Source organism: Sorex fumeus, unplaced genomic scaffold (assembly GCF_029834395.1).
Source record: "Sorex fumeus unplaced genomic scaffold, SorFum_2.1 ptg000098l, whole genome shotgun sequence".
NCBI classification, from domain to species: Eukaryota; Metazoa; Chordata; class Mammalia; order Eulipotyphla; family Soricidae; genus Sorex; species Sorex fumeus.
In genome coordinates, this window is record NW_026606155.1 from 4,304,115 (window position 1) to 4,326,109 (window position 21,995).

The following is a 21,995-nucleotide window of genomic DNA, read 5'->3' on the forward strand; positions in this document are numbered from 1 at the left end:
CGCTGAGCTCAGAGGGTCACTGAGAGTCATTTGTTGTTCACTGTTCATTCCATTCACGTGATGTTGTTTTTTTTTTTCCCCCCTTCCTCCTCTGGGTTATCCGGGTGATAACAATTTAGCCAATCTGCGCAAAAACAGTCCTTTTTTGAGGAGCAAAAGCAAAGACAAAGACAAACCAGCAACGCCCCCACCCCCACCGGCTCTCTCTAAACGCCTGCGGTTCTGGTCCTCCTCTGACGGCCCGCCCTCCCCTCACGAGCCTCCCCCTTTCTCAGAAATCGGACACTTCTGATTTCTGCCTTCGCTAAAAAACTCTCATCACAACATCTCCATCTGACTCCACCTCCATTTCCGAAACTCACCCATCAACCACAAATACATCTTTAAAAATAAACAAAACCAAAAAAAAAAAACAAAAAAACACCAGACGTGTGCGGTACCCAAAGGCCAGCTGACCCATAGCGGACCCTCCTCCTGACCCCAGTGCCCAGGCACCCCCCCAGTGGCCGGCGTGGATTCTGAGTTCCAACGAGAAGACGGCCTCTCTCCCACCCTCTGCATCGTTCCTCCGAGGCAGTTTTAGGGGCCGCCCCAGCTCCCCTGGACACGGGGCCTGGGGCCGGGATGTCCCTACTGAGTAAGTCTGAGTGGCCACGAGTTGCCCCGCGGCCCTCGCGCCTGCAGGCTTGTGTGACGCCCTTCCTGCCCCCGCCCGTGTGTCCAGCAGAACTGACCAGCTGTCGCTATGCTCTCTAAAATACACCGCCCCCGTCGGCGTGAGGTCGGTCTGCAGAGACAGATTCGCAGGCCACTGCCTCGAGACCTCATGTCCTTCCCTGCTGCCTCGTCAGTCAGTGTCCCTGGTCGTTGGCTTTGGCTGACAAGGCCCTTTTCAGAGGTGTCCTGGGTTTGGAAGGACCCGCTTCACGCGTGTCCAGTGATGGGATGGATGAGATAGCTGTGTGACCGCACTGAGACCCCTCCCCTCAGGGCCCAGGGCCCAGAGCCCGCCCCGGGGCAGCCACCGTCCGTAGAGGCCTTTAGCTACTGCCCGTTGGTCTGTCTCTGTCATTCTCCTTCCCCTGCATGATTGTCACCGAACCATCGTGTCGCTGTGCGCTTTCCCCAAGAACAGAGCCGGCCTTCGCTAGAACTCCCCTTGCTGACTTCAAGACGGCTGTTGGCGCCTGGAAGAGAACCCAGCGTTGCCCTCTGGAGCTGGCTCTGGAACCAGCGTTCCCAGCCGGTCACAGTGCCCAGGGTGGGCCGGAGAGATAGTGCTAAGGTTAAGGCACTAGCCTGGCCTGTAGCTACTGTAGCCTGTAGCCGTGACCCTGGTTCAGTTCCTGGCGCTACCAGGCGAAGCCCCTGAACACCATCAAAAGTGACCCCTGGGCACAGAGCCAGGCGTGGCCCCTGGTATAGAGCCAGGCGTGGCCCCTGGTATAGAGCCAGATGTGGATTCCGAACCAAAAAGAAAAACATGCCCAAGTGGCACTTCCCGCCTCCGCCCCGGGCACCCAGACCTGGTGTCACCCCTCCGGCCAGCAAGCTGTGGGACTCGCTGCTTCCGCCTCCTGCTCCTTGTCGGCTTGGCCCCTGCTCGCCTGCTTCTAGCTCACACCTTTGTCAACGCCTCTGCAGCTCTTCCTGCCAGACCAGGCTGTCACCCAGGCCATCCCGCAAAGCCCCCGTGAGCAGATGCGGGCGCCCCAGGAGCCTTGGAGGGGCCCGAGCTGCACCCCGGGCTCCTGCCCGGGCCCCCGCGGGGTGCCCTGATGTCACCAGGAGCACTTCTGCCCCCAGCCGTCGTGGCGGGGGCCAGCCCTGGCTCTGCGTCCTCACGTCTAAGCTTTTGTCTCATCCTGTAGCTGTGGGAGCTCCCGGAAGGAAGCTCAGAGGCAGCAAAGCATGAGGTACAAGGGTTGGAGTGATAGCACAGTGGGTAGGGTGTTTGCCTTGCACGCGGCCGACCCGGGTTCGATCCCCAGCATCCCATAGGGTCCCCCGAGCACCGCCAGGAGTAATTCCTGAGTGCAGAGCCAGGAGGAAACCCTGAGCATCACCAGGTATGACCCAAAAAGCAAAAAAAAAAGAAAGAAAATATGAGGTAGATTCCCCCGCAGGCCAGGTCGAGCTCCTCAGAATGAGTCGTGAGGGTGCTGGTTGCTTCTCAAGAGCCGTGAGCGAAGCCCGTGGGGTACCAGTAGGTCAGGGAGGACCTTGGTCAGTGGGGCGTCTCCCCCTTTGGTGTGAGACAGACTCGGGGGGCACCTTTGCCTTGCCAACTCTTCCGAGTCTCCCCGCCCCTGTCCCCAGCCGTCATCAGCATCACCAGAGGTAGGGACCCGCCTGCCTCTCCGGTGCCCCCCGGGTGGAGGGCCTGGCCCGGCCTTGTCTCTGTGGTCTGTGTCCTTGCTGCCCTGCTTCCTGGCCTCTGTGTGGTCACCCAGGCTTGGCCCCGTGTCTCAAGACTTTTCTCTGTGCCCCAGGCCCCGGAGACCCCAAACCCAAGCGGGCTTCCCCACACAGCGCCAGCCTTGACCGCCCCGAGGTCCCCACCGAGCTGGCCACGAGGACCTGGCCCGTGGGACCTGGCTCTCGGAGCTGCCCTGCCTCCACCACCACCTCACCCCCCTCCGGTTGCATCCCCGGACCCTGGCAGCCAGGCCGCTACAAAGGTGAGTGGGATAGCAGGGGTCTCCCCGCCCACGGGCCCGAGGTTCTCGTCCTTCCCAGGGGGCCTCAGTGGAACCAGGAACAGAATCCAACACCAGAGACTCAGGCTGGGGCCGCGGTGTGGGCCACCCACCTGTGACTCTGGGTGGGCAGTATTGCCCATCCCGAAGCGCTGGGGGAGGAAAGCCGCGGCCCATGGAAACAGGCTGCACCTGAAGGTTCCAGAAGGCTCAAGAACCAGAGCGGGAGCCCCATGCAGGCCGCCCTCTGGAGGGGACGAGACAGGGGCTCTGGGGAAGGTCAGCGGCCCAGCTGGTCCAGGAATGCCCCGCACTCTCCTTGTGGGCCCTAGACGGTGGTACCTCGGATTAGCTTCAGTGCAAGTGCCCCAAGGACAGAGACAGGACAGGGTGGCCGGCTGGCAGGCTTGCACCCGACGAGGCTGGTGTTTCTGTGCTTGGTTGTTTATTGGGGGAGGGTGGGGGGGCAGGTCCGGAGGTGCAGTGACCGGGGACCCTACAGAGCTCAACCATGCGAGTCTACACCCAACGTCATGCCCGGCCCCAAACGCCCTTGCCGTCATTTGTGAAACACGTGTGGCACCCAGAGAGCTGAAAAAGGCCAGCAGCCTGGGCGAGACGTCACACAGACACACTTTGGGCATGTGCGGGGCCCCCGAACTGGACGCCACACTGTCCTTCTCCCAAAGGGCAGGACCCTCGAAACTCAATTGCTTCAAAATGAGGTTTCTACCAAGAAAGAACAATGCCGGAAAACAACAACAACAGAACGGGGCAGGGGCACAGCAGGGAGGGTATTTGCCTTACATGTAGCTGATCCAGGTTCGATCCCTGGCATCCCATAGGGTACCCCGACCACCGCCAGGAGTTATCCCTGAGTACAGAGCCAGGAGGAACCCCTGAGCTTCACTGGGTGTGACCCAAAAGGAAAAAAAAATGTGCAGACAGAGAGGGAAGAAGGGACCAGACTGGGTTCGTTGCCAACAGGCCGAGGAATGGGCCAGGGAACAGCCTCGAACCAGAAGTGGCCGCACCTGGCCAGTCAAAGCGGTAGAGAGCGCAGATGCTGCCCGAGCCCATGTGCTGCTTATGCCCACGTTGCCAAGCACATGTCATACCCGAGCACATGTGTCACCCGCATCTCCCCTCTTGAGATGTGTACTTTCATGCTTTCCTGTCTAATGCTGGGATGTGTTTAGGGATCTCTGCCCTCTGCCCTTGGAGAAGCCCTGGTGCTCTCGTGGGTTTTTTTTTTTTTTTTTTTTTGCTTTTTGAGTCACACCCGGCGGTGCACAAGGGTTACTCCTGGCTCATGCACTCAGGAATCACTCCTGGCGGTGCTTGGGGGACCATATGAGATGCTGGGACTCGACCCCGGCTCCACCTAGTGCAAGGCAAACGCCCTCCCCGCTGTGCCCAAAGTTCTCTCTTGAGCACATTACTCTCTCTCTCCCCCTCCACACCTTCAAAAACCCTCCAAATAAAATCTGTTTTACTTCCCAAAAAAGAAGCGGCAGAGAACGAGAAGGACTGTGGCATTTTCCGGTTCCATCTGTTTGACGCTGGAGCCCTGGGCAGGCACCACCCTGTCCTGCTGTCCACAAGCAGGTGGCATCCCCAGGACGAGACGCACTGAGTGGACATGTGTCTGGTCATGGTGTCCAGGCTGGATGGCCGGGGATCGTGCTGTGTTCCTGTGGGTGGGAGTGGGCGCGCCCCCACGCACCCCCCTGGGTCTGGATGCTGATGGTGTGGCCTGGGGGCTCAGGCCCCCCCCGCCCCTCAGTGTCTCCCAGGGTGATGGAGTATGTAGTCCGGTCTGGGCACAGGGCCGTAGAGGTGGAAGCCAGAAGCACCACCCACCCGCCCTCCACGCCCCAAGGGAGGTCCCGGGACCCCCGACTCCTCAGCCTCATTCTCCCCGCAGGCTCTAACTCAGACGACAGCCTGTGCGACCCATCGCTCGAGCTGGAATTCATCAACCACAGGCACTTGGGTGAGTGGCAGGGCTGGACTCGCTGGGGCCTGTGGGTGGGGGAACCGGGGTGTGCGGGCGGGCAGGTGGGCGTGCGTGCGTGCGCACGCGCGCGTCTCCAGGACCTGGACATGCGACTCTTGCTCACATACCTCCAGAGACGTGGCGGGTCACCAGCTCCAGGCCTCCCCTCGCTCTCGAGGGCCCATTGGGTTTGCTCAGATGCCCCCTTCCCCGGAAGCTCTCCCTGCGAGGAGGCCCCTCCCTGGCCTCCCTGGAGCTTAGTGGTACCCAGCGGAGACATGTTTCCCATCGGATTTTCAGCTCCTGAATCCCTGCAGAAAGGAAGCCAGCTTTCTTGGGACTTCCAAGCTGCTGTGAAAAGCACACATTTTGGAGGGGTGCAAGGACCCCATTTGCGGGTGGGGGCCAGGGTGCCGGGTGGGCTCTGCCAGAGTCCCTTGGATTCCGTTTTGCGTGCAGGAGCCCGCCTCGATGACCCGGTTGGTAATGCCCCTGTAATGCCAGGTGCCCACTCACGGTACAGGCAGAAAGGTGGGGGCCCGTTTGGGCTCAGGGGGCTGGAGGCCTTTCCTGCAGGGCCTGCATCAGAGCAGAGCCTGATGCCCGCATCAGCGAAGGTGGGCGGGGTTCTCATTTTCTGCCCCAGGGGGCAGGTGTGTGTGTGTGTGTGTGTGTGTGTGTGTGTGTGTGTGTGTACACAAAGAGTTTAGCTTCAAAGGGCTTGAAGAAAGAGGTGCTTTTTTATTTTTTGTTAACTTGGTTTTGGGGTCACACCGGCTGCGCTCAGGGCTTACTTACTCCTGGCTCTGCGCTCAGGGGTCAGTCCTGGCGGTGCTTGAGGGGGACCATGTGGGGTGTTGTGGATTAAACCGGGTCAGCCACGTGCAAGGCAAGCACCCTACCCGCTGGACTGTCGCTCTAGCCCCATTAAACAGATGGTGTTTTTTTTTGGGTTTTTTTTTTTTTTTTTTTTTTTTTGCTTTTTGGATCACATTGACAATGCTCAGGGGTTACTTCTGACTCATGCACTCAGGAATTACTCCTGGCGGTGCTCAGGGGACCATATGGGATGCTGGGAATTGAACCTGGTCAGCTACATGCAAGGCAAACACACTACCCACTGTACTATTACTCCAGCCCCATAAACATGTGCTTTTTAAAAGTGTGTGTGTGTGTGTGTGTGTGTGTGTGTGTACATATGTGTACATATATATGTGTGTATATGTGCTGAAGCGATAGCACAGTGGGTAGGGCATTTGCCTTGCACGCAGCCAACATGGCTGAACCGAGTTCGATTCCTCCGCCCCTCTCGGAGAGCCTGGCAAGCTACCAAGAGTATCTCGCCTGCACCGCAAAGCCTGGCTAGAATATCTAGCCAGAAGTACTGGATATGCCGAAAACAGTAACAAGTCTTACAATTTGTTGTAAGATGTTACTAGTGCCCGCTGGAGCAAATTGATGAACAATGGGAGGACAAGGACAGTGCTATATGTATATATATATATGTTATGTGTGTGCATATTATATACACACACACATATATACACACACACTTTTTTATTATTATAGTATAGGCAATGTGGTTACAATAGAGCTCGTGTTTACGGTGTTATGTTATGTACAAAGTCACTATCCCATCAGCCCTCAAAGTGTCCAGACCCTCCACCACTGCCTCTGGGAATAAACAGGTGTTGGGGGGGTCCCACTGTTCTGGTGCCCCGATGCCCTGTAGTGAACCCTCTTTCCTGCACCAGGAGAGATGCGCCTTTTCCTGTTCAAATTGTCCCTCTGAGGGAGGGGCCTTGTTCGGCTGTTTTTGGGGGCTCGCCCTGAACCCTCTTTGTTGATAAGGGCGCTGGGTGCTCCGCATTCACTCAGGGACGCTCAGGGCTCCCTGGAGACCATAAGCTGAGAGCAGAGTTTCCTGGGGAGGTGGGGTACAGTGACAGTGCCCCCACACGCTCCCCAACTCCCTGGACATGGGCGCACAGCACCAGGCACGTGCAGAAGGGGCAGGTCCTGATCCTCCCCGGATCCCCCACACACATCCTTTCCCCAGGTAGCAGGTGGCAGGAAAGGGGAGGCTTCCTTTGGGGCGCTGGTCAGTCAGAGGGAAATACAGGAGCAGCTGGAAGGACACCAGGAAAAGCCAGTGCCTGGGTCTGGGGGGACAGTGTAGCACCCCAGTGTCCACTGCTGCCCCCCCACTCCGGGGTCCCTGGGGGTGTCCAGCAGGGGTATCCCTCTCCATTTCAGAAAGCTGAGTGCCGTCTCCTCCAAAGGCATCTGTGTCTTTCAGACCCCAGGACCTTGGGGACAGGGCATACGGCCGATTTCAGGGTCGCTTCTTTTTTCTAAAAGAGAATGGTTGGCCAGGAGGCTTGGGGGGTCTCTGCTACGGCAGTAATGGAGGGCACCCCGCTCCTATCAGTCCCGGGCTCCCAGCTGGGAGGCCCCCACTGTGCCAGGGTCAGTAGGAGGGTCTGACGCCCCCTGCTCCAGGGCTCGTGGCATGGCTCTGAGTCCCTCCTTGGGGCCCCAGGGGTTAGATGGGACCCCAGACCCAGCAGCTAGGAGAGCAATGGGAACCCATCGGGCGGAGGCTTCCCTCCCACCTAACCCAGGACCCCTCGTTGCCCCTAGAGCCGAGACGTGGTCCAGGGGGCTCTGGCCCTGCTACTGCAGCTGCAGCCTTGGGGTCGAATCCCCGGCCAGAGGTCACTCTGGGTGCTGCTGGCTTAGGACCCAGACTGCACAGTTAAGAAATGGCTGGACGAGGCTGGAGCGATAGCACAGCAGGTAGCGCGTTTGCCTTGCACGCGGCCGACCCGGGCTCGATTCCCAGCATCCCTATGGTCCCCTGAGCACCGCCAGGGGTAATTCCTGGGCACAGAGCCAGGAGTGACCCCTGTACATTGCCGGGTGTGACCCAAAAAGCAAAAAAAAAAAAAAAAAAAAAAAAAGAAAGAAATGGCTGGACGAGTAGGGCGTTTGCCTTACATGCGGCCCGCCTGGGTTCAATCCTTGGCATCCCATATGGTCATTTTCCCACCCCCAGCAACCGCCAGGAGTAACCCTTGAGCATCACCGGGTATGACCCAAAAAAAAGCACATACACACACAAAAAAAGAGAAGAAATAAAGAAAGAAATGGCTGGAGCGATAGCACAGCAGGTAGAGCGTTTGCCTTGCATGTGGCCAATTTGGGTTCATCCCCAGCATCCCATATGGTCCCCCGAGCATCGCCAGGAGTAATTCCTGAGTGGTGCAGAGCCAGGAGGAACTTTCCCCTGAGCATCGCCGAGTGTGAACCAAAAAGCAAACACAAGAGAAGCCGGTTTCTCAGCTGCTGTGATGAATGTGCCGTGTCACCCGTGGGCTTGGGTCCGAGGGCTCCCAGCCTCCTTCCTCCCGGCCCCTGGGTCAGGGTTCCGTGGGAGGTGGGTGTGGACGGCAGCAGGGGAGCCCTGGGCACAGTCTGGAGCGCCAGTGCCCAGCTGTGCCATGACACAGAGGGTCGTGTTTCCCCAGCACTTCACCTGCCTGCCGCCGCCTCCTGGACCTCAAACTCTTGGGTGTTTTCTCCCTCATTGCCTCCTGCCAGCCCCGGAAGGCACCCCCACCCCTGCCTGGGCCACATTTTCTGGGTTTTTTTTTTTGTTTTATAATTTGCTTTTTGGGTCACATTCAGCGATGCCCAGGGGTTCCTCCTGGCTCTGCATTCAGGAATTACTCCTGGCGGTGCTCAGGGGACCATATGGGATGCTGGGAATCGAACCTGGGTCAGCCGCGTGCAAGGCAAACACCCTACCGCTGTGCTATCACTCCAACCATTTCTTTTCTTTCTTTCTTTCATTTTTTTTTTGTGTGTGTGTGTGCTTTTTTTGGGTCACACCCAGCAATGCACAGGGATTATTCCTGGCTCTGCACTCAGGAATTGCTCCTGGCTGTGCTCGGGGGACCATATGGGATGCTGGGAATTGAACCCAGGTTGGCTGCATGCAAGGCAAACACCCTCCCCGCTGTCCTATCGCTCCAGCACCTGTTTTTGTTCATTATATCCCAGTTATGGTACTCCCACTCTCTTTATTTATTTGGGGTGCAGCTGTGCTCAGGGGTCACTCCTGGCGGTGCTCAGGGGACCCTGTGGGATGGTGGAGATGAAACCTGGCCAGCCATGTGTGAGGCCAGTGCCCTCCCAGCCCCAGGGACATGTTCTTGCTTGGCCTGGAAGGCAGGTTGGTGATCGGGCTGTGCACTGGCCCTCTGCGTGTCCAGTGCTCTGGCCACTGCTGAAGGCCCAGTGAGCGCCTCACGGCTGCACCTCTACCCCTCCCCCAACCCCACCAGGTTCCTCTGAGCCGCCCCACGGCAGGTCCAGGTCCGAGAGTTTCAGCAGTGAAGACCTGATCCCCAGCCGGGACACGGGCACGCTCCCCCGGGACACCAGCACCCCGTCCCGGCCCGCCCGCGGCCGCCCCCAGCAGACCCTGCCCTGGAACGGGCCCCCCGCCCTGGAAGGCCCGCAGAAGAGGGGCACGGCCCCAGGGCAGCCCAGCCCAGCACGAGTCTCACCCAGCAGCGAGATGGTCACCCTGGAGGAGTTCCTGGAGGAGAGCAACCGGGCGGCTCCCACCTTGGTGAGCAGGGGAAGGGGCCCCCCCAGAGCTGCCGTCTGTCGCCCGAGCCCCAGGGCCTTTTCCAGGGGGCCAAGGGCCCTTGCAGGTACCAGGGTGCGGGGCACGGTCCTTGGTGCCCACTGAGCTGAGGCTCAGCCTGCAGGGCTTTGCCGAGCACTGGGGCATGGGCACCCCCTTCCCGCCCCCATTTCCATGGACCAGGCTGGGAGGTGACGGCGCCCTCTCTCTGGGCCACGTGACACATCAGTCCCCTGTCCAAGACTTTGTCCTCAAGGACCACCTCCTCACCTTGGCTGAGTGTTCTCGGACACTCTCTGCAGAGAGGGATGCCCCAGCTTTGCCGGGGGGCTGAGGGGTGCCCGGGGCCACTCTCGGGAAGTCTCTGCCCAGCTCGGGCTCTGCAGGGTTAAGACGGGCAGCAGCTGGCGCTGGCTTGGAATAAGGGGTGGTGGCTTGTTTCCTTCACAGAGCCTTCCTCAAGCTGTACGTGCAGGGGGGGAGGGGGGGAGAGAGAAGTGGGGGGGGGGGAGGAGAGAGAAGCAGGGGTGAGAGAGGGAGAGAAGAGCAGGGGGGAGGGGAGGAAAGAGGAGTAGAGGGAGAGAGGGAGGCAAGAGGAAGGAGGGAGAGGGAGGGGGTAGGAGAAGAGGAGGGGAGGGAAGGGCTGGGACGGGGTGGGAGCAGCCTTCACGGTTAGACTGCACACATTGCTGCAGATTTGCTAGGCTCCGAGTCCAGTGCTCGGATGGGAACCCAGGCGTGCTCGCCCTGCGTGTGGCTCCCGTTCCCCGCCCGCCCCAGGCCGGCTGGGTAGGTGGCACTGCCGGGTCCCCTGGGAGCAGGTGGGACTCCCCCTGCCCCTCGAAGCCCACTCAGCTGTCCTCTCCCCTGCAGGACACCCCCGGCTGCCAGGAGGACCTGCTTGGTGACTACTTCCGAAGGGCTCACGACGGCCCTGCCGCAGGGGGCCAGCGGGGCCCACCGCCCCGGAGGGACGGTGCCAAGATGCCCACCAGCCTGGTGGCCCCCACCCCCAAGGCAGCCCCCGCCGGGCCCTCGGAGGGGAGGCTGCAGAAGCCGGGGCAGTGCGTGAAGCCGAACGTGCGGCCCCCGGAGGCCGAGGTGCCCCCCTCTGCCCAGTCCAGGCCGGCCCAGCACCCCCAGAGTTTGACCCTGGGCCGGGCCCGGCCAACCCCCCGACCCCCGGCCGCGGCAGGCCGGAGCAAGTCCCTGAGCCGGGCCTTCAGCCTGGCCTCGGCCGACCTGCTCCGGGCCCTGGGGCCTGAGCCTGGCCCACCCGAACCGCCCCTGAGGCCGGAGGGACCCCGAGACACCGGAGGGGCCCAGAGCCTGGCCCGGGAGCGGACTCCCCAGGGGCGGGCAGGGGGCGCATGCCCGAGTCCCCGCAGCCGACCGCCGGACACGAGACGCTTCTCTCTGGCCCCCCCCAAGGAGGAGCGCCCGGCCACTCTGCCGCCCTCGGCCACGGCCCCCGCCCTGGCCACCAGGACTCGGACCCCAGCACCCGTGCACGCGGGGGACGTCGCTACGGTGGCCCCGGTGCGCGCTGACGGTGATCGGGGCCCCAGCGAGGGGCTCCCGGCGCAGAGGCCCCCCGAGGACCTGGGCCGCGAGGGCAGCGCTCGCAGCATCCCTGCATCCCCGGAGCCGGGCGGGGACCCCCAGACCGTGTGGTATGAGTACGGCTGCGTGTGAGGGGCCCCCGGGACCCCCCTCCCCGTCCTGCTGATGAGAACACTGTGCCAAGTGCGGGGCGCTCGTCCCCGGGTCTCTGAGCCCCAACACGCCTACGTGGACCAGGAAGACCCCCCTCTCGGAGGAGGGCCACGCTGTGCCCGGGTCCCAGCACTTTTCTCTGCCCCTGCCCACCCTGAGTCTCTCTGCTGTCAACACTGGATCCCCCCCCCCAGGCAAGGGGAGCCCCCCCCCGTGCCGTGTCTCCCCATTCGGGTGGGTGTCCGCGTTGCGCAGTGCCCGCAAGAGTTCCGAGGAGTTGGGCGGAGGACCCCCCAAAATATTCCCATTGGCCACCGCATAGAACCCGTCCCGAGGCAGGAAGATGTTTTTTGCCCCCTTGGGGCAGGAACCAAATGCCCCCGGAAGATCCGCAGGGAGGAGGCCTGCCGGAGTCCCTCAGGGAGCCCCTCACCCCCAAATTGAGCCTGCTGGTGCCTGCAGAGACCCCCCACCCCACCCCAACCGAGCCTGCTGAGGGGGGCTGCCCAGGAACCAAGCCTGCTGCCGGGAGGGGGATCTGCCGGTGCCCCCAGGGAGACCCCCGCCCCGAACCCCAATACCGAGCCGACTGCACAGTGCAGGCCTGATTCGGGCACCTTCCGTCTCGGCTCCGCCAAGGTGCTCCGCCAGGACGTCTCAGCCTGGCCACATGGCTTGCGAGATGGACTCGCCCCGTCTTACCCCACCCCGGACTGACCTCAGCCAGGGAGGGGAGGGTGAGGCCTGCTTCAGGGTCGCGGGTCCCTGCGCTTCGGGTCGTGCTGAGCAACGGTTCCTTCTGGAACGAGGATGGGTCCGAATAAAGCAAGAAGGAACCAGAGGAAGTCCCGGTTTCTGTCCCGGCCCGTTGGGCCAGGGGTGCTCAGGGAGGGGGCGTCCCCCAGGGCAGAGGGCTCAGGCCGACGCAGGCTTGGCACCGCCTGGTTCCCCGAGCACCACAGGCAGCGGTGCCCTGCCCACGCTCTGCCGGGACCACTCCCCCCAGACCAAGCGAACCCGAAAGACAACCCCCACTCATCCTTCCCTGTCCACGCCAAGCCCCGTGGGGCGGGGGGTGCCAGGACCCCTATCCCCACACTGAGTCCACTCCAGTCTCACCGACAGCTGACCACAGGGCAGGGCTGCCCAGGTCTCCCCCACATGCGTCTAACACAGGAGGTCCTGCCTCAGTGACTTCGGGGCTTTCCCCCCAGGTGACCTTCCTCGCTGGACAGTCCCCCCGCCCGCCACACTCTCCCTTGGTGAGTTCTGTCCCTCTCTGGTTCACCTCAAGGCACACCCCATCCCCACACCCCAACAAGCGCCTACACATTCAAAGCCTCAATTACCTCTTCCGAAGGCCCAGACACGTGTGACCCGAACCCCCAGGTCAGCCATCCCCAAGACACCCTCAACCCCACACACCGGTCCCTAGCCCCACCAAGCCTATCCTGGGGCTGATCACCTCTGACCCTTAGGACCAGCTGCTATAGGACCCCCAAGCCCAGACTTGGCTCATGTCCTGTTCTCTCCCACGTCAGGTAGGGCTCTAAATCCCCGGCTAGGTGCTGGGACAACATGCAGATTCTGCCCTTGGGGTGGGGTAGGGTGGGGGGTCCTGGGGTCCCACTGAATTTGCTGGTCTGGGGTCTGGTTTGGTTTGGGGGCCACGTCCAGCGGCGCTCAGGGGCTACTCCTGGCTCTGCACTCGGGCATCACTCGGCCTGCCGGGTTTCAAACCCCAATGGGTCCCGTGCAAGGCAGACGCTGTACGATCGCTCTGGGCCCTAAAGCTGCATTCTTCCTGTTTCTCTGCATAAAGTTCAGATACTCTAGACCAGCATTCCTCAACCAGGGGCCATATGGTTCCCCTGGATATTCTCAGGGGCCACAGGTGAAAATCACATAAGCGGGTGGGGGCACAGTACAAGACCAGGGGCCAGGAGGGGGAGGAGGAACGGGTGGAGAGAGGGCGTCTCTGGAGAAACTGCTCTAGTCTCCAGCTGCTTAAACTACGTGACACGCCAGATGGGGTCACATAACCTAAAAGTTTTCAAATAAACTGATGGATGATCAGTCAACATTTGATGCGGGTGTATATATCTACATACCTGGAATTGGATGAAAATTTCTTTTTTGGTGTGTGTGTGTGTGTGTGTGTGTGTGTGTGATGTGGGTGCCTATTGTATATATCTATATACCTAGGATTGCATGAAAATTGTGTGTGTGTGTGTGTGTGTGACGTGGGTCTGTATTGTATATATCTATATATCTGGGATTGCATGAAAATTTCATTTTTGGGTGTGTGTGTGTATGTGTGTGTGACATGGATCCGTATTGTATATATACCTGGAATTGCATGAAAATTTCATTTGTGTGTGTGTGTGTGTGTGTAGGGGCAGACACTCAGCAATGCTCAGGAGTTGCTCCTGGCTCTGCACTCAGAAATTACTCTTGTTGGAGCTCAGGGGGACCATATGGGGCATGGGGTGCCGGGGATTGAACCCAGGTTAGCTGCATGAAGGAAAGCACCCTACCTGCTTGCTGTACTACCACTTGGGCTCCTGCACACACACACACACACACACACACAAATTGTTTTGTTTTTGGGTTTTGTTTGGTTTCAGCCACAATTCTCAAATGCTCAGGGGTTATTCCTGGTTCTGTGCTCAGGACTCACTCCTGGTGGTGCTCGGGGGACCATGTGGGATGCTGGGGATCAAACCCAGATCGGATACATGCCAGGCAAGCACCCTACCCATTGTACTATTGCTCTGACAACTGCATGAAAATTTCTGAGGTGAAACAGGTGGTGATGGGGCTGGAGTGATAGCACAGCGGGTAGGGTGTTTGCCTTGCACGCGGCTGACCCAGTTTCGATTCCCAGCATCCCACATGATCCCCTGAGCACTGCCAGGGATAATTCCTCAGTGCAGAGCCAGGAGTAACCCCTGTGCATCACCGAATGTGACCCAAAAAGCAAAAAAAAAAAAAAAAAGAAAGAGAAAGAAAGAAACAGGTGGTGAGTGGAAAATTTTAGAAGGCCCAGCCTCACAAGGGTCCCTGCCGCTACAGGATGTGACATGGTTTCACACACTTTCCACCAGCCCCAAAGGCACTTGGCCTATTGACCTTCTACAGTAATAAAAAAAATTTCTTTTTTCTGCTTTTTGGGTCACACCCAGAGACGCTTAAGGTTTACTCCTATCTCTGCACTCAAGAATTACTCCTGGCAGTGCTCAGGGGACCATATGGGATGCTGGGAATCCAACCCGGGTCAGCCACGTGCAAGGCAAATGCCCTCCCCACTGTGCTATCGCTCCAGCCCCCAGGAATAAGTATTTTTAAAAATCCCATGCCTCCTTGGAAATCTACTTTGTTTTTGTTGTGTGTGTGTGTGTGTGTGTGTGTGTGTGTGTGTGTGTGTGTGTGTGTGTGTTTGGGCCACACCCTGTGGTGCTCAGGTCTTACTCCTGGCTCTGTGCTCAGGGGTCATTGGTCATTTGCTCAGGGATAGTCCAGTAGGGAGGGCATTTGTCTTGTACAGGGCTGACCTGGGTTTGATCCCCGGCATCCCAGATGGTCCCCTGAGCACCATCAGGAGTCATTTTTGAGTGCAGAGCCTAGAGTAAGCCCTGCACATTGCCAGGTGTGGCCCAGTGGAGTGGGGAGGGGGTCACTAAGGGCCAAGGATGCTGTTCCGTGCTGGTCCTGTGATGATGGGAAGCACCTGGCTGTCCTGGAAAAGCTCAAAGGCCACGCCTTTCAATGCTCAGGGGACCGTGTGGTGCAAGGAATCCAACCAGGGTTGGCTGCATACAAGGCAAATGCCTTCACCCTTGAGCTATCTTACATGCAAAAAAAAAAAAAATCTTGATGAAGAAGTCTGACCATCTCGTAGGTGGGCGGCCACACCATCTTTTGACATCCCAGGGAATCCAGTCGGTAACAGCTCTGGTCCAGTGGTCTCCAAATCTCATTACGTGTCCAGCCCATCTGATTTTCGATGCCTTGGTAAACGAGACAGCATCCCTGATTTTTGAGCGTTGACGGAGGTCGGAACTCCAGATTCTTTCTCTCATTTGAGTGAAGCATGATACTCCAAGCATAATTCTTTCAATTCCTCTTTGGGAGACCTGAATAGCGGTCTCATCCTGTTTTTGTAGGGCCCAGGTCTCTGAGGCATATGTTAATGCAGGAAGAACAGTGGAATCGAAGAGATGTGCCTGGAACGGGAGGTTCCTCATCCTCTTAGCCATTTCTTCGACACTCTTGAAGGCGTTCCAAGCCGCTCTTCCTCCTGCGCAACTCAGGTGCCAGGTCATTCATCATGTTGACTTCTTGACCTAGGTACACATAACCATTGCATTCGGAGATGTTCGTTCTGTTGAGAGCAAATGGAGCATCAGAAATGAGACCGTTTCTCATAAACATTGTCTTCGTGAGATTCAGCTGTAGTCCGACCTTTCCACACTCACAGTCGAAGTTGGCCAGCATTTGTGTTGCTTGGCTAATGTTTGGTGTTATTAGAACAATGTCATCAGCAAAGCGGAGGTGGTGTTGCCAACCATCTATCTTTATTCCCATTCCTTCCCATTCTAGTCATCGCATGACGTTCTCGAGGGTGGCACTGAAGAGTTTCGGTGAAATGCTATCACCCTGCTGAACCCCTCTCTTGACATGGATGATCACTTCTTTGTAGAATGGTGAGATCCTGGTAGTGAATCCGTAATACAGCTCACAGAGGATCCTGATGTATTGAGTTTGAATGCCTTGATTGGTTAGGGCTTCAATGACCACTTCCGTCTTGACAGAATCAAAGGCCTTCTTTAAATCAATGAACGTTAGAGCGGCATCTTGAACTCCCGAGAAGCCTCAATGAGCTTGGTTATCATGGTGCTGAATCCTTTGCGGAACCCGGCTTTCTCACATGGTTGTCCTTCATCTAGTGTTCTGCCAATCCTGTTCAATATGACTCGAGTGAACAGCTTGTAGACGACTGACAACAGGCGGATCGGGCGATAGTTGCCAATGTCATGGATGTCTCCCTTCTTGTACAGTAGTACAGTCCTGCTGGTTTTCCATTGGGATGAAATCTTGCATTCAGACAGGTAGTGTGTGAAATGCCGAGCCAGTGTATGATGAGTACTGACGGCATGTTTTTCAGGTGTTCGGGTCTGACTTTGTCTGGGCCAGGTGCTGTTCGCTTCTTTACCAATGAAATGGCGTGTCGGATTTCAGAAGGGAGAACGTTCAGAATGATATATCCATCCTGCGGAATTTGGTATATGGGCTATCGAAGAGATCTGAGTAGAAGTCATGGATAATCTTCTCCATTGCCCTCTGGAAGATGTGAGAGATCCATCAGGACGTCAGAGGGCAGTCATTTTGGTCTTGTAGTTGGCAAAGAACAGGCGGGCGTTGCAAATGCTTTTCCTGGCTTCTGCCGCATCTGCCAGCACTGCTGCTCTTTTCTCTTTGAGGTCTTCCTTTATCACTTCTCTTCACTGTTTTGTGAGCTTGGACGTTCACTTGCGGTTACGCCAAGCCACGTTGGCAAATAAACTCAAGAGTCTTTGAAGACAGGCATTTTTTTTGTGGCTATCTCTCAGCGTTCCTCACACAATCATGGAGGTGCTGAACAAGTCAATCATATTCCTAGTCAATGTTGTCAACAATGGCATCTTCCCATGTTGCCACAATAGTGCCAAAGAGCTCCCAGTTGGTGGTCATTCTGGGAGTTCTCCTCTTAAACTTTGCAGCCCTTTCTCCCTGCTCTGTGAAGTAGAATTTTGCACAAAGGAGATGGTGGTCCGATCCCATTTGGAATTTTGGAACAACAGCGACATCAGTTAGGGAAAACCGTCAATTGATTATGATGTGGTCAATTTTGTTGTGGAACCGTCCACCGGGAGACTCCCAAGTCCAACCTTTAGATTCGGCCTTCTGGAACTGTGAGTTACCATGGATGGTCTTGGTCAACATGAAGAACTCAGACAGTCTCTCACCCTGTTCATTCCATTCTAGGCCATGGGTCTCGATGTGGAGTTCTTTGGCTGATCTTCTCGGTCCTATCTTGGCATTAAAATCACCTACAATGATCTTCTAGAAGGTGTGGTCTTCTTTATAGAACTTCTCCAACTCCATGTAGAACTTCTCAATTTCTCCTTCATCATAATTGGATGTTGGTGCGTAGACAATGAAGATAGAAACTGCCAACAGTGAGCCACATCTATTCAAGTGTAATTGTTCGATTCAGGTTGTTAGGCATTCGAATGAATCAATGCTCATGGCCAAGTTCGTGTTGACAAGGACACTGACACCACCGACACCTCTTTTGTCACATGTTCCAAGGAAGAGTTCTTCTTCCGTGTCAAAAACGGCATGATGCGATTGATGCCTTCTGGTCTCGGTTAGACCAATGATGTCATACTTGATCTTTCACACTTGTACCATCAGGTCCTCAATGGATGCATCTGATGCCAGAGTACGTGCATTGAAAGTACAGACAGTCATTTTTGTCTTTCTTCGTTTTGGCAGCCTAGTTTGGCCTTGAGATTTTATTAGCCTTTCCTTGCTCATCCTTCTTAACGCTGCCATATTGGTGGCTCTTTCAGGGTCAGGGGAATGAGACCCATTGTATTTACTGGATTTGTCATATTGAATACGCCACGGATAGCTTGCCAGGCTCTGCCACACAGGCGGGATATCCTCGGTAGCTTGCCAGGCTCTCCGAGAGGGATAAAGGCTTTTAGGGCGGCCTCTAATCACACTTGCAGGTGTTCCCATGGTTCAAACCATATTTGAACCCTATCAAATATGGAGCGGCAATCCAGGAAGATGGGTATTAAGTGCCTTATGATGTGTTGTGTGGCCGCTTTGCAGCCGCGCAGTCTAGAAAGCATCCTGGAGCGTGGCAGAGGCTGGGTAGTGGAGGTAGTGGAGGTCTGCTGGTGAGGTATTTATCTGGTACCGGTAGGATGGGTCTTCTGTGTGGAATCCCTGGGTCACCGGCAGTTGGTGGAAGCAGACAGAGCAGGGTAGGTTGGGGCTCCTGGTTTTAATCCCTTGGTGACCTATAGTTGGTGGGAGCAGAAATGAGCAACGGACAGTAAATGATCTAGCATCTGGCCCTGGCAGGCAGGCTTGAATGGTGGTGGGAAAATTCGAGCCAAACATAATGCCCAAAAGTAGAGAGAGAGTATTGTAGAAATTGCCTACCATGGAGGCAGGGCGAGGACTGGGATGGAGGGGGATATACTGGGGACACTGGTGGTGGAAAGTGTGCACTGGTGGAGGGATGGATGTTCGATCATTGTATGGCTGAATCTCAAACATGAAAGCTTGGTAACTGTATCTCACAGTGATTCAATAAAAAAAAAATAAATAAAAGTAATGTGGAGCTTATGCCCAATTCAATCAGCTTAATCAATGGCTGAATAAATAGCTGTACTCCTACATTAAAAAATAAATAAATAAGGTGCCACCTTGCATGTGGCCACTCCCAGTTCAGTCCCCAGCATCCTATATCTATCTGGACCCAGGTGATCCGGGGATCACACGGCCCAACCAACACAGTATTCCTGAATCTCCCTGAGCAACAGTTGGAAGTAGCCTCCCTACCCTCCAAAATCAACCGGAACATTTGTTTTGGTGCCACACCTAGTGATACTCAGGGCTTACTTACTTCCTGGCACTACCTGCACTCAGGGATCAATACTGATGGGGCTCAGGGGACGATAGGTGGCACCAGGGATCAAAATGACAACAGAAATCAACCAGAAGGTAAAGAAAATTAAACCGAGGCACAAGAAGCAGCAAAATTCTCTCAAAGCAATATGGGATTTGTAGGATGTCAATCCATCAATTCAGATTGCTACCCACCCTCAGTCTTCATGGTCGCCCCCTGAGTAAGCCTGACCTGAAGGCCTCCTGCAAGTGCCTAAAATCCAGCCAGGGTTACCCCACCCTGCAGACATGCATGCTTACACTAAACCTGGCCTGGTCTGACTCTTCCCCCTGCCCTGGCCCCACCCCTCAGCTGCAAAGCTTGGGTGGGGGGGGTGGGCAGGGGTTGGGAGAGTGTTCTGAGTCACACTCTGAGAGCCCCAGAATTATCAGAGTGTGGAGCGGAAATGGTATTGTGGTGTTAATCAGGTTGTTAGTTGGATTAATCAACTCAGGCCCCGACTTGACTTGCTGGTGTCAGGAAAGAGAATTCTCAGAAAAGCCAGCTTCCTGCTGTGGGCCCTTCCTGGGAGGCACTTACCTCTGCAAAGCAGGAGAAGAAAAGCAAAGCCCTCTCCCCTGTGAGGGCTCTCCCTCACCCCACCTCCTGCCCCGGGTGGGCCGGCCCTGAGCAGGGACAGGGAGGAGCTAGTGCTGGCGCCTGCCTGGGGAAGAAAGTAGCGACTCATTCTGGTGTTGGGGGGGATAAAGAGAGATTGCCTCTGAGGCTGGGCTGAAGGATGAACTGGAAAAACAGTAATTTTTTTTAAGTAGATAATCAGGGCTCTCACCATGGGTGAGAGTGAGGATAGTTCTGGCCTATTCAGTGTGTCTCACTCCAGGTCGGACTGGTTGCTCAGGCCACTGTGCAGTGTCCTGGGATCTGGGAGGTGAAGGGCAGGCTAAGGGATCCAGCATTGGGGGGGCCTCTCGGGGAAGGGTCATCGGTCCAGCCTGCAGGGGGAGCAGAGCCCCTTTGATACCCTGATCTCCCGCCCTCGATCTCCCATGGCCTGATCAGGATTTGTATGGGCCGCAGAGGGTGGACATGGGTGCGACACTCCCCAGGGATGTCTGGGCAGGGTCTGCACCCATATATATGGCCTAGAGTAAGTCCCCCTCTGTCATTTCACCCACCTCGTTTCTGACCCCCTGCTCTGACTGACCCCCTCCCCCGGGCTCCACATCCGGAAATGGGAGGGCCCAGCCAAGAGCCACAAGAGGTTGGGAAGGGATGGTCCACGCGTCACTGGGGCCAGCGTGGAGCAATTCTGACCACATCTCTGGAGCAGGCTGTGTGGGAGATGATTTCTGCGGGCCAGAAAGACGGTGATTAGTACAGTGGTTCAAATCAGCACTCCTGCGCACAGGCCATAATTGACTTTTCACTAGGCCCAATGTTCTGGAAAACATCGCCTGCTTTTTTTTTTTTTTTTTGAAGGGAGGCACACCTGGCAGTGCTCAGGGCTTACTCGCGGCTCTGTGCTCAGGAATCACTCCTGCCGGAGCTTGAAGAACCACATAGGGTGTTGGGGATGGAACCCAAGTTGGCTGCGTGAAAGGCAAGCGCCCCTCACACTGTGCTATGGTTCTAGCCCCACCGGATTCTGGTTTTTATTTTCTTTTATTTTGCCTTTTTTTACCTGGCTGTTCTCACTGCGGCCCCTTGGGGTGGGGCGGGTTGAGTTTACCTCCCCGTCCCGAGAAGAACCCTGGCAGCTGAAGACCTCTGGGACCCAGCCACAGCCATGCTAAGACCACTCTCTACACACTCAGACGAGCCTCACACACGAAGGAACTGGCAGAGGAACCCAGGTGTGCGGGACCAGGGACTGAGATCGCCAAGCCTGCTCGGATTGGGACTGGGCCTCCTCCACCCAGATTCCCCATCCTCCAGTAGCTAGACAGTTACACCCACCAACTGCCGTGTAATTCCACCAGCAGCCAAGACTATAAAACCAAGCTCCCAGAAGCGTGTGGCTGCAATGTGGCTGTGCGACCTCTTATTATCTAGTTTTTGCTCTCAGAGAACCCAGCAGGCTACCAAAAATATCCTGCCCGCATATATGCCTGACTGGGAACACCTGTAAAGGTGATTAGAGGTTGCTCCAAAAGCCTCCATCCCTCTCGGAAAGCCTGTCAAGCTACCTGTGGCATACTCGATATGCCAAAAATAGTAACAATGCTGGTCCTCATTCCCCTGAGTCTGAAAGAGCCCCCAATATGCCACCGGGCTACACTAGCACGTGACAGGGATGAATGGAGATGTCACTGGCGCCTGCTTGAGCAAATCAATGACAGTGATACAGTAATTTTGCTTTTTTGGTTCACACCTGGCAATACTCAGAGGTTCCTCCTGGCTCTGCACTCAGGAATTACTCCTGGCAGGGCTGAGGGATGATATGGATCAAACCCGGGTCTGCTGCATGCAACCAAATACCCTATCCGAAATACTATTGCGCTGGCCCCTGGTTTTTTATTTATTTTGGGGGGACCACACCCAGCATGCTCAGGAGTTGCTCCTGGCGGGGCTCAGAGGACCACAGTGGATGTCAGGGATCAAACCCAGGTTGACTGTGTGCAAGGTAAATGCCCCCCCTCCCCGCACCCCGTTCCTATTTCTCTAGCCCACCTGATTCATTTTTAACTTGGCCATTTGCTGTTTTAGAAGCCTCGAGTCAGCTACGTTTTTCTACAAGTCCTGCATCCCCTGCCAAGGACGGGCCCTCTGACAGGAGGGGCATCACACAAACACAGGCATCACCCGGCCCAAAGATGGTGTGTACTGCCAATGTAGTACAGTTCCCTGATTCTCTGAATCAAGCGCTTTCCTAGGAAAAGCCTGGCTAGCTTCAAGCCCTGCAGGCCACTTCTGCCTCTCTCAGCACTGGGTCCTGCCTCTAACACCCAAAGGAGGCTTGTTTTCCTCAGAGACGCGACAGCTCCTGGCTCTGTTTGGAAACTGCAATCCAAGGCCTGAGCAATCCTACTGCAGGGAGGGCTCTCGCCTTGCACATGGTCGACCTGGGTTCAATCTCCAGAACCCCACAGGGTCCCCTGAGCACCTCCAGGAGTGAGTGATTCCTGAGCACAGAGCCGGGAGTAAGACCTGAGCACTGCTGAGTGTGCCCCAAACAAAAACATAGTGTGGGACTGAAAGGGGGTCACATTGCCCCAATTCCAGTGGACACCCTCT

General features: G+C 56.7%; 1 protein-coding gene across 1 annotated transcript in view; it reads left to right on the forward strand.

Moving 5' to 3' along the window:
* CCDC88C (coiled-coil domain containing 88C) overlaps positions 1-11,050 on the forward strand; it is a 98,861-nt gene extending 87,811 nt beyond the window's left edge. Inside the window, exons 26-29 of the mRNA XM_056133657.1 lie at positions 2,493-2,681; positions 4,627-4,695; positions 9,048-9,337; positions 10,229-11,050. Of these exons, the coding sequence (XP_055989632.1) occupies positions 2,493-2,681; positions 4,627-4,695; positions 9,048-9,337; positions 10,229-11,050 (1,370 nt within the window). The remainder of the gene's footprint in view (positions 1-2,492; positions 2,682-4,626; positions 4,696-9,047; positions 9,338-10,228) is intronic.
* The last annotated feature ends 10,945 nt before the right edge of the window (positions 11,051-21,995 follow it).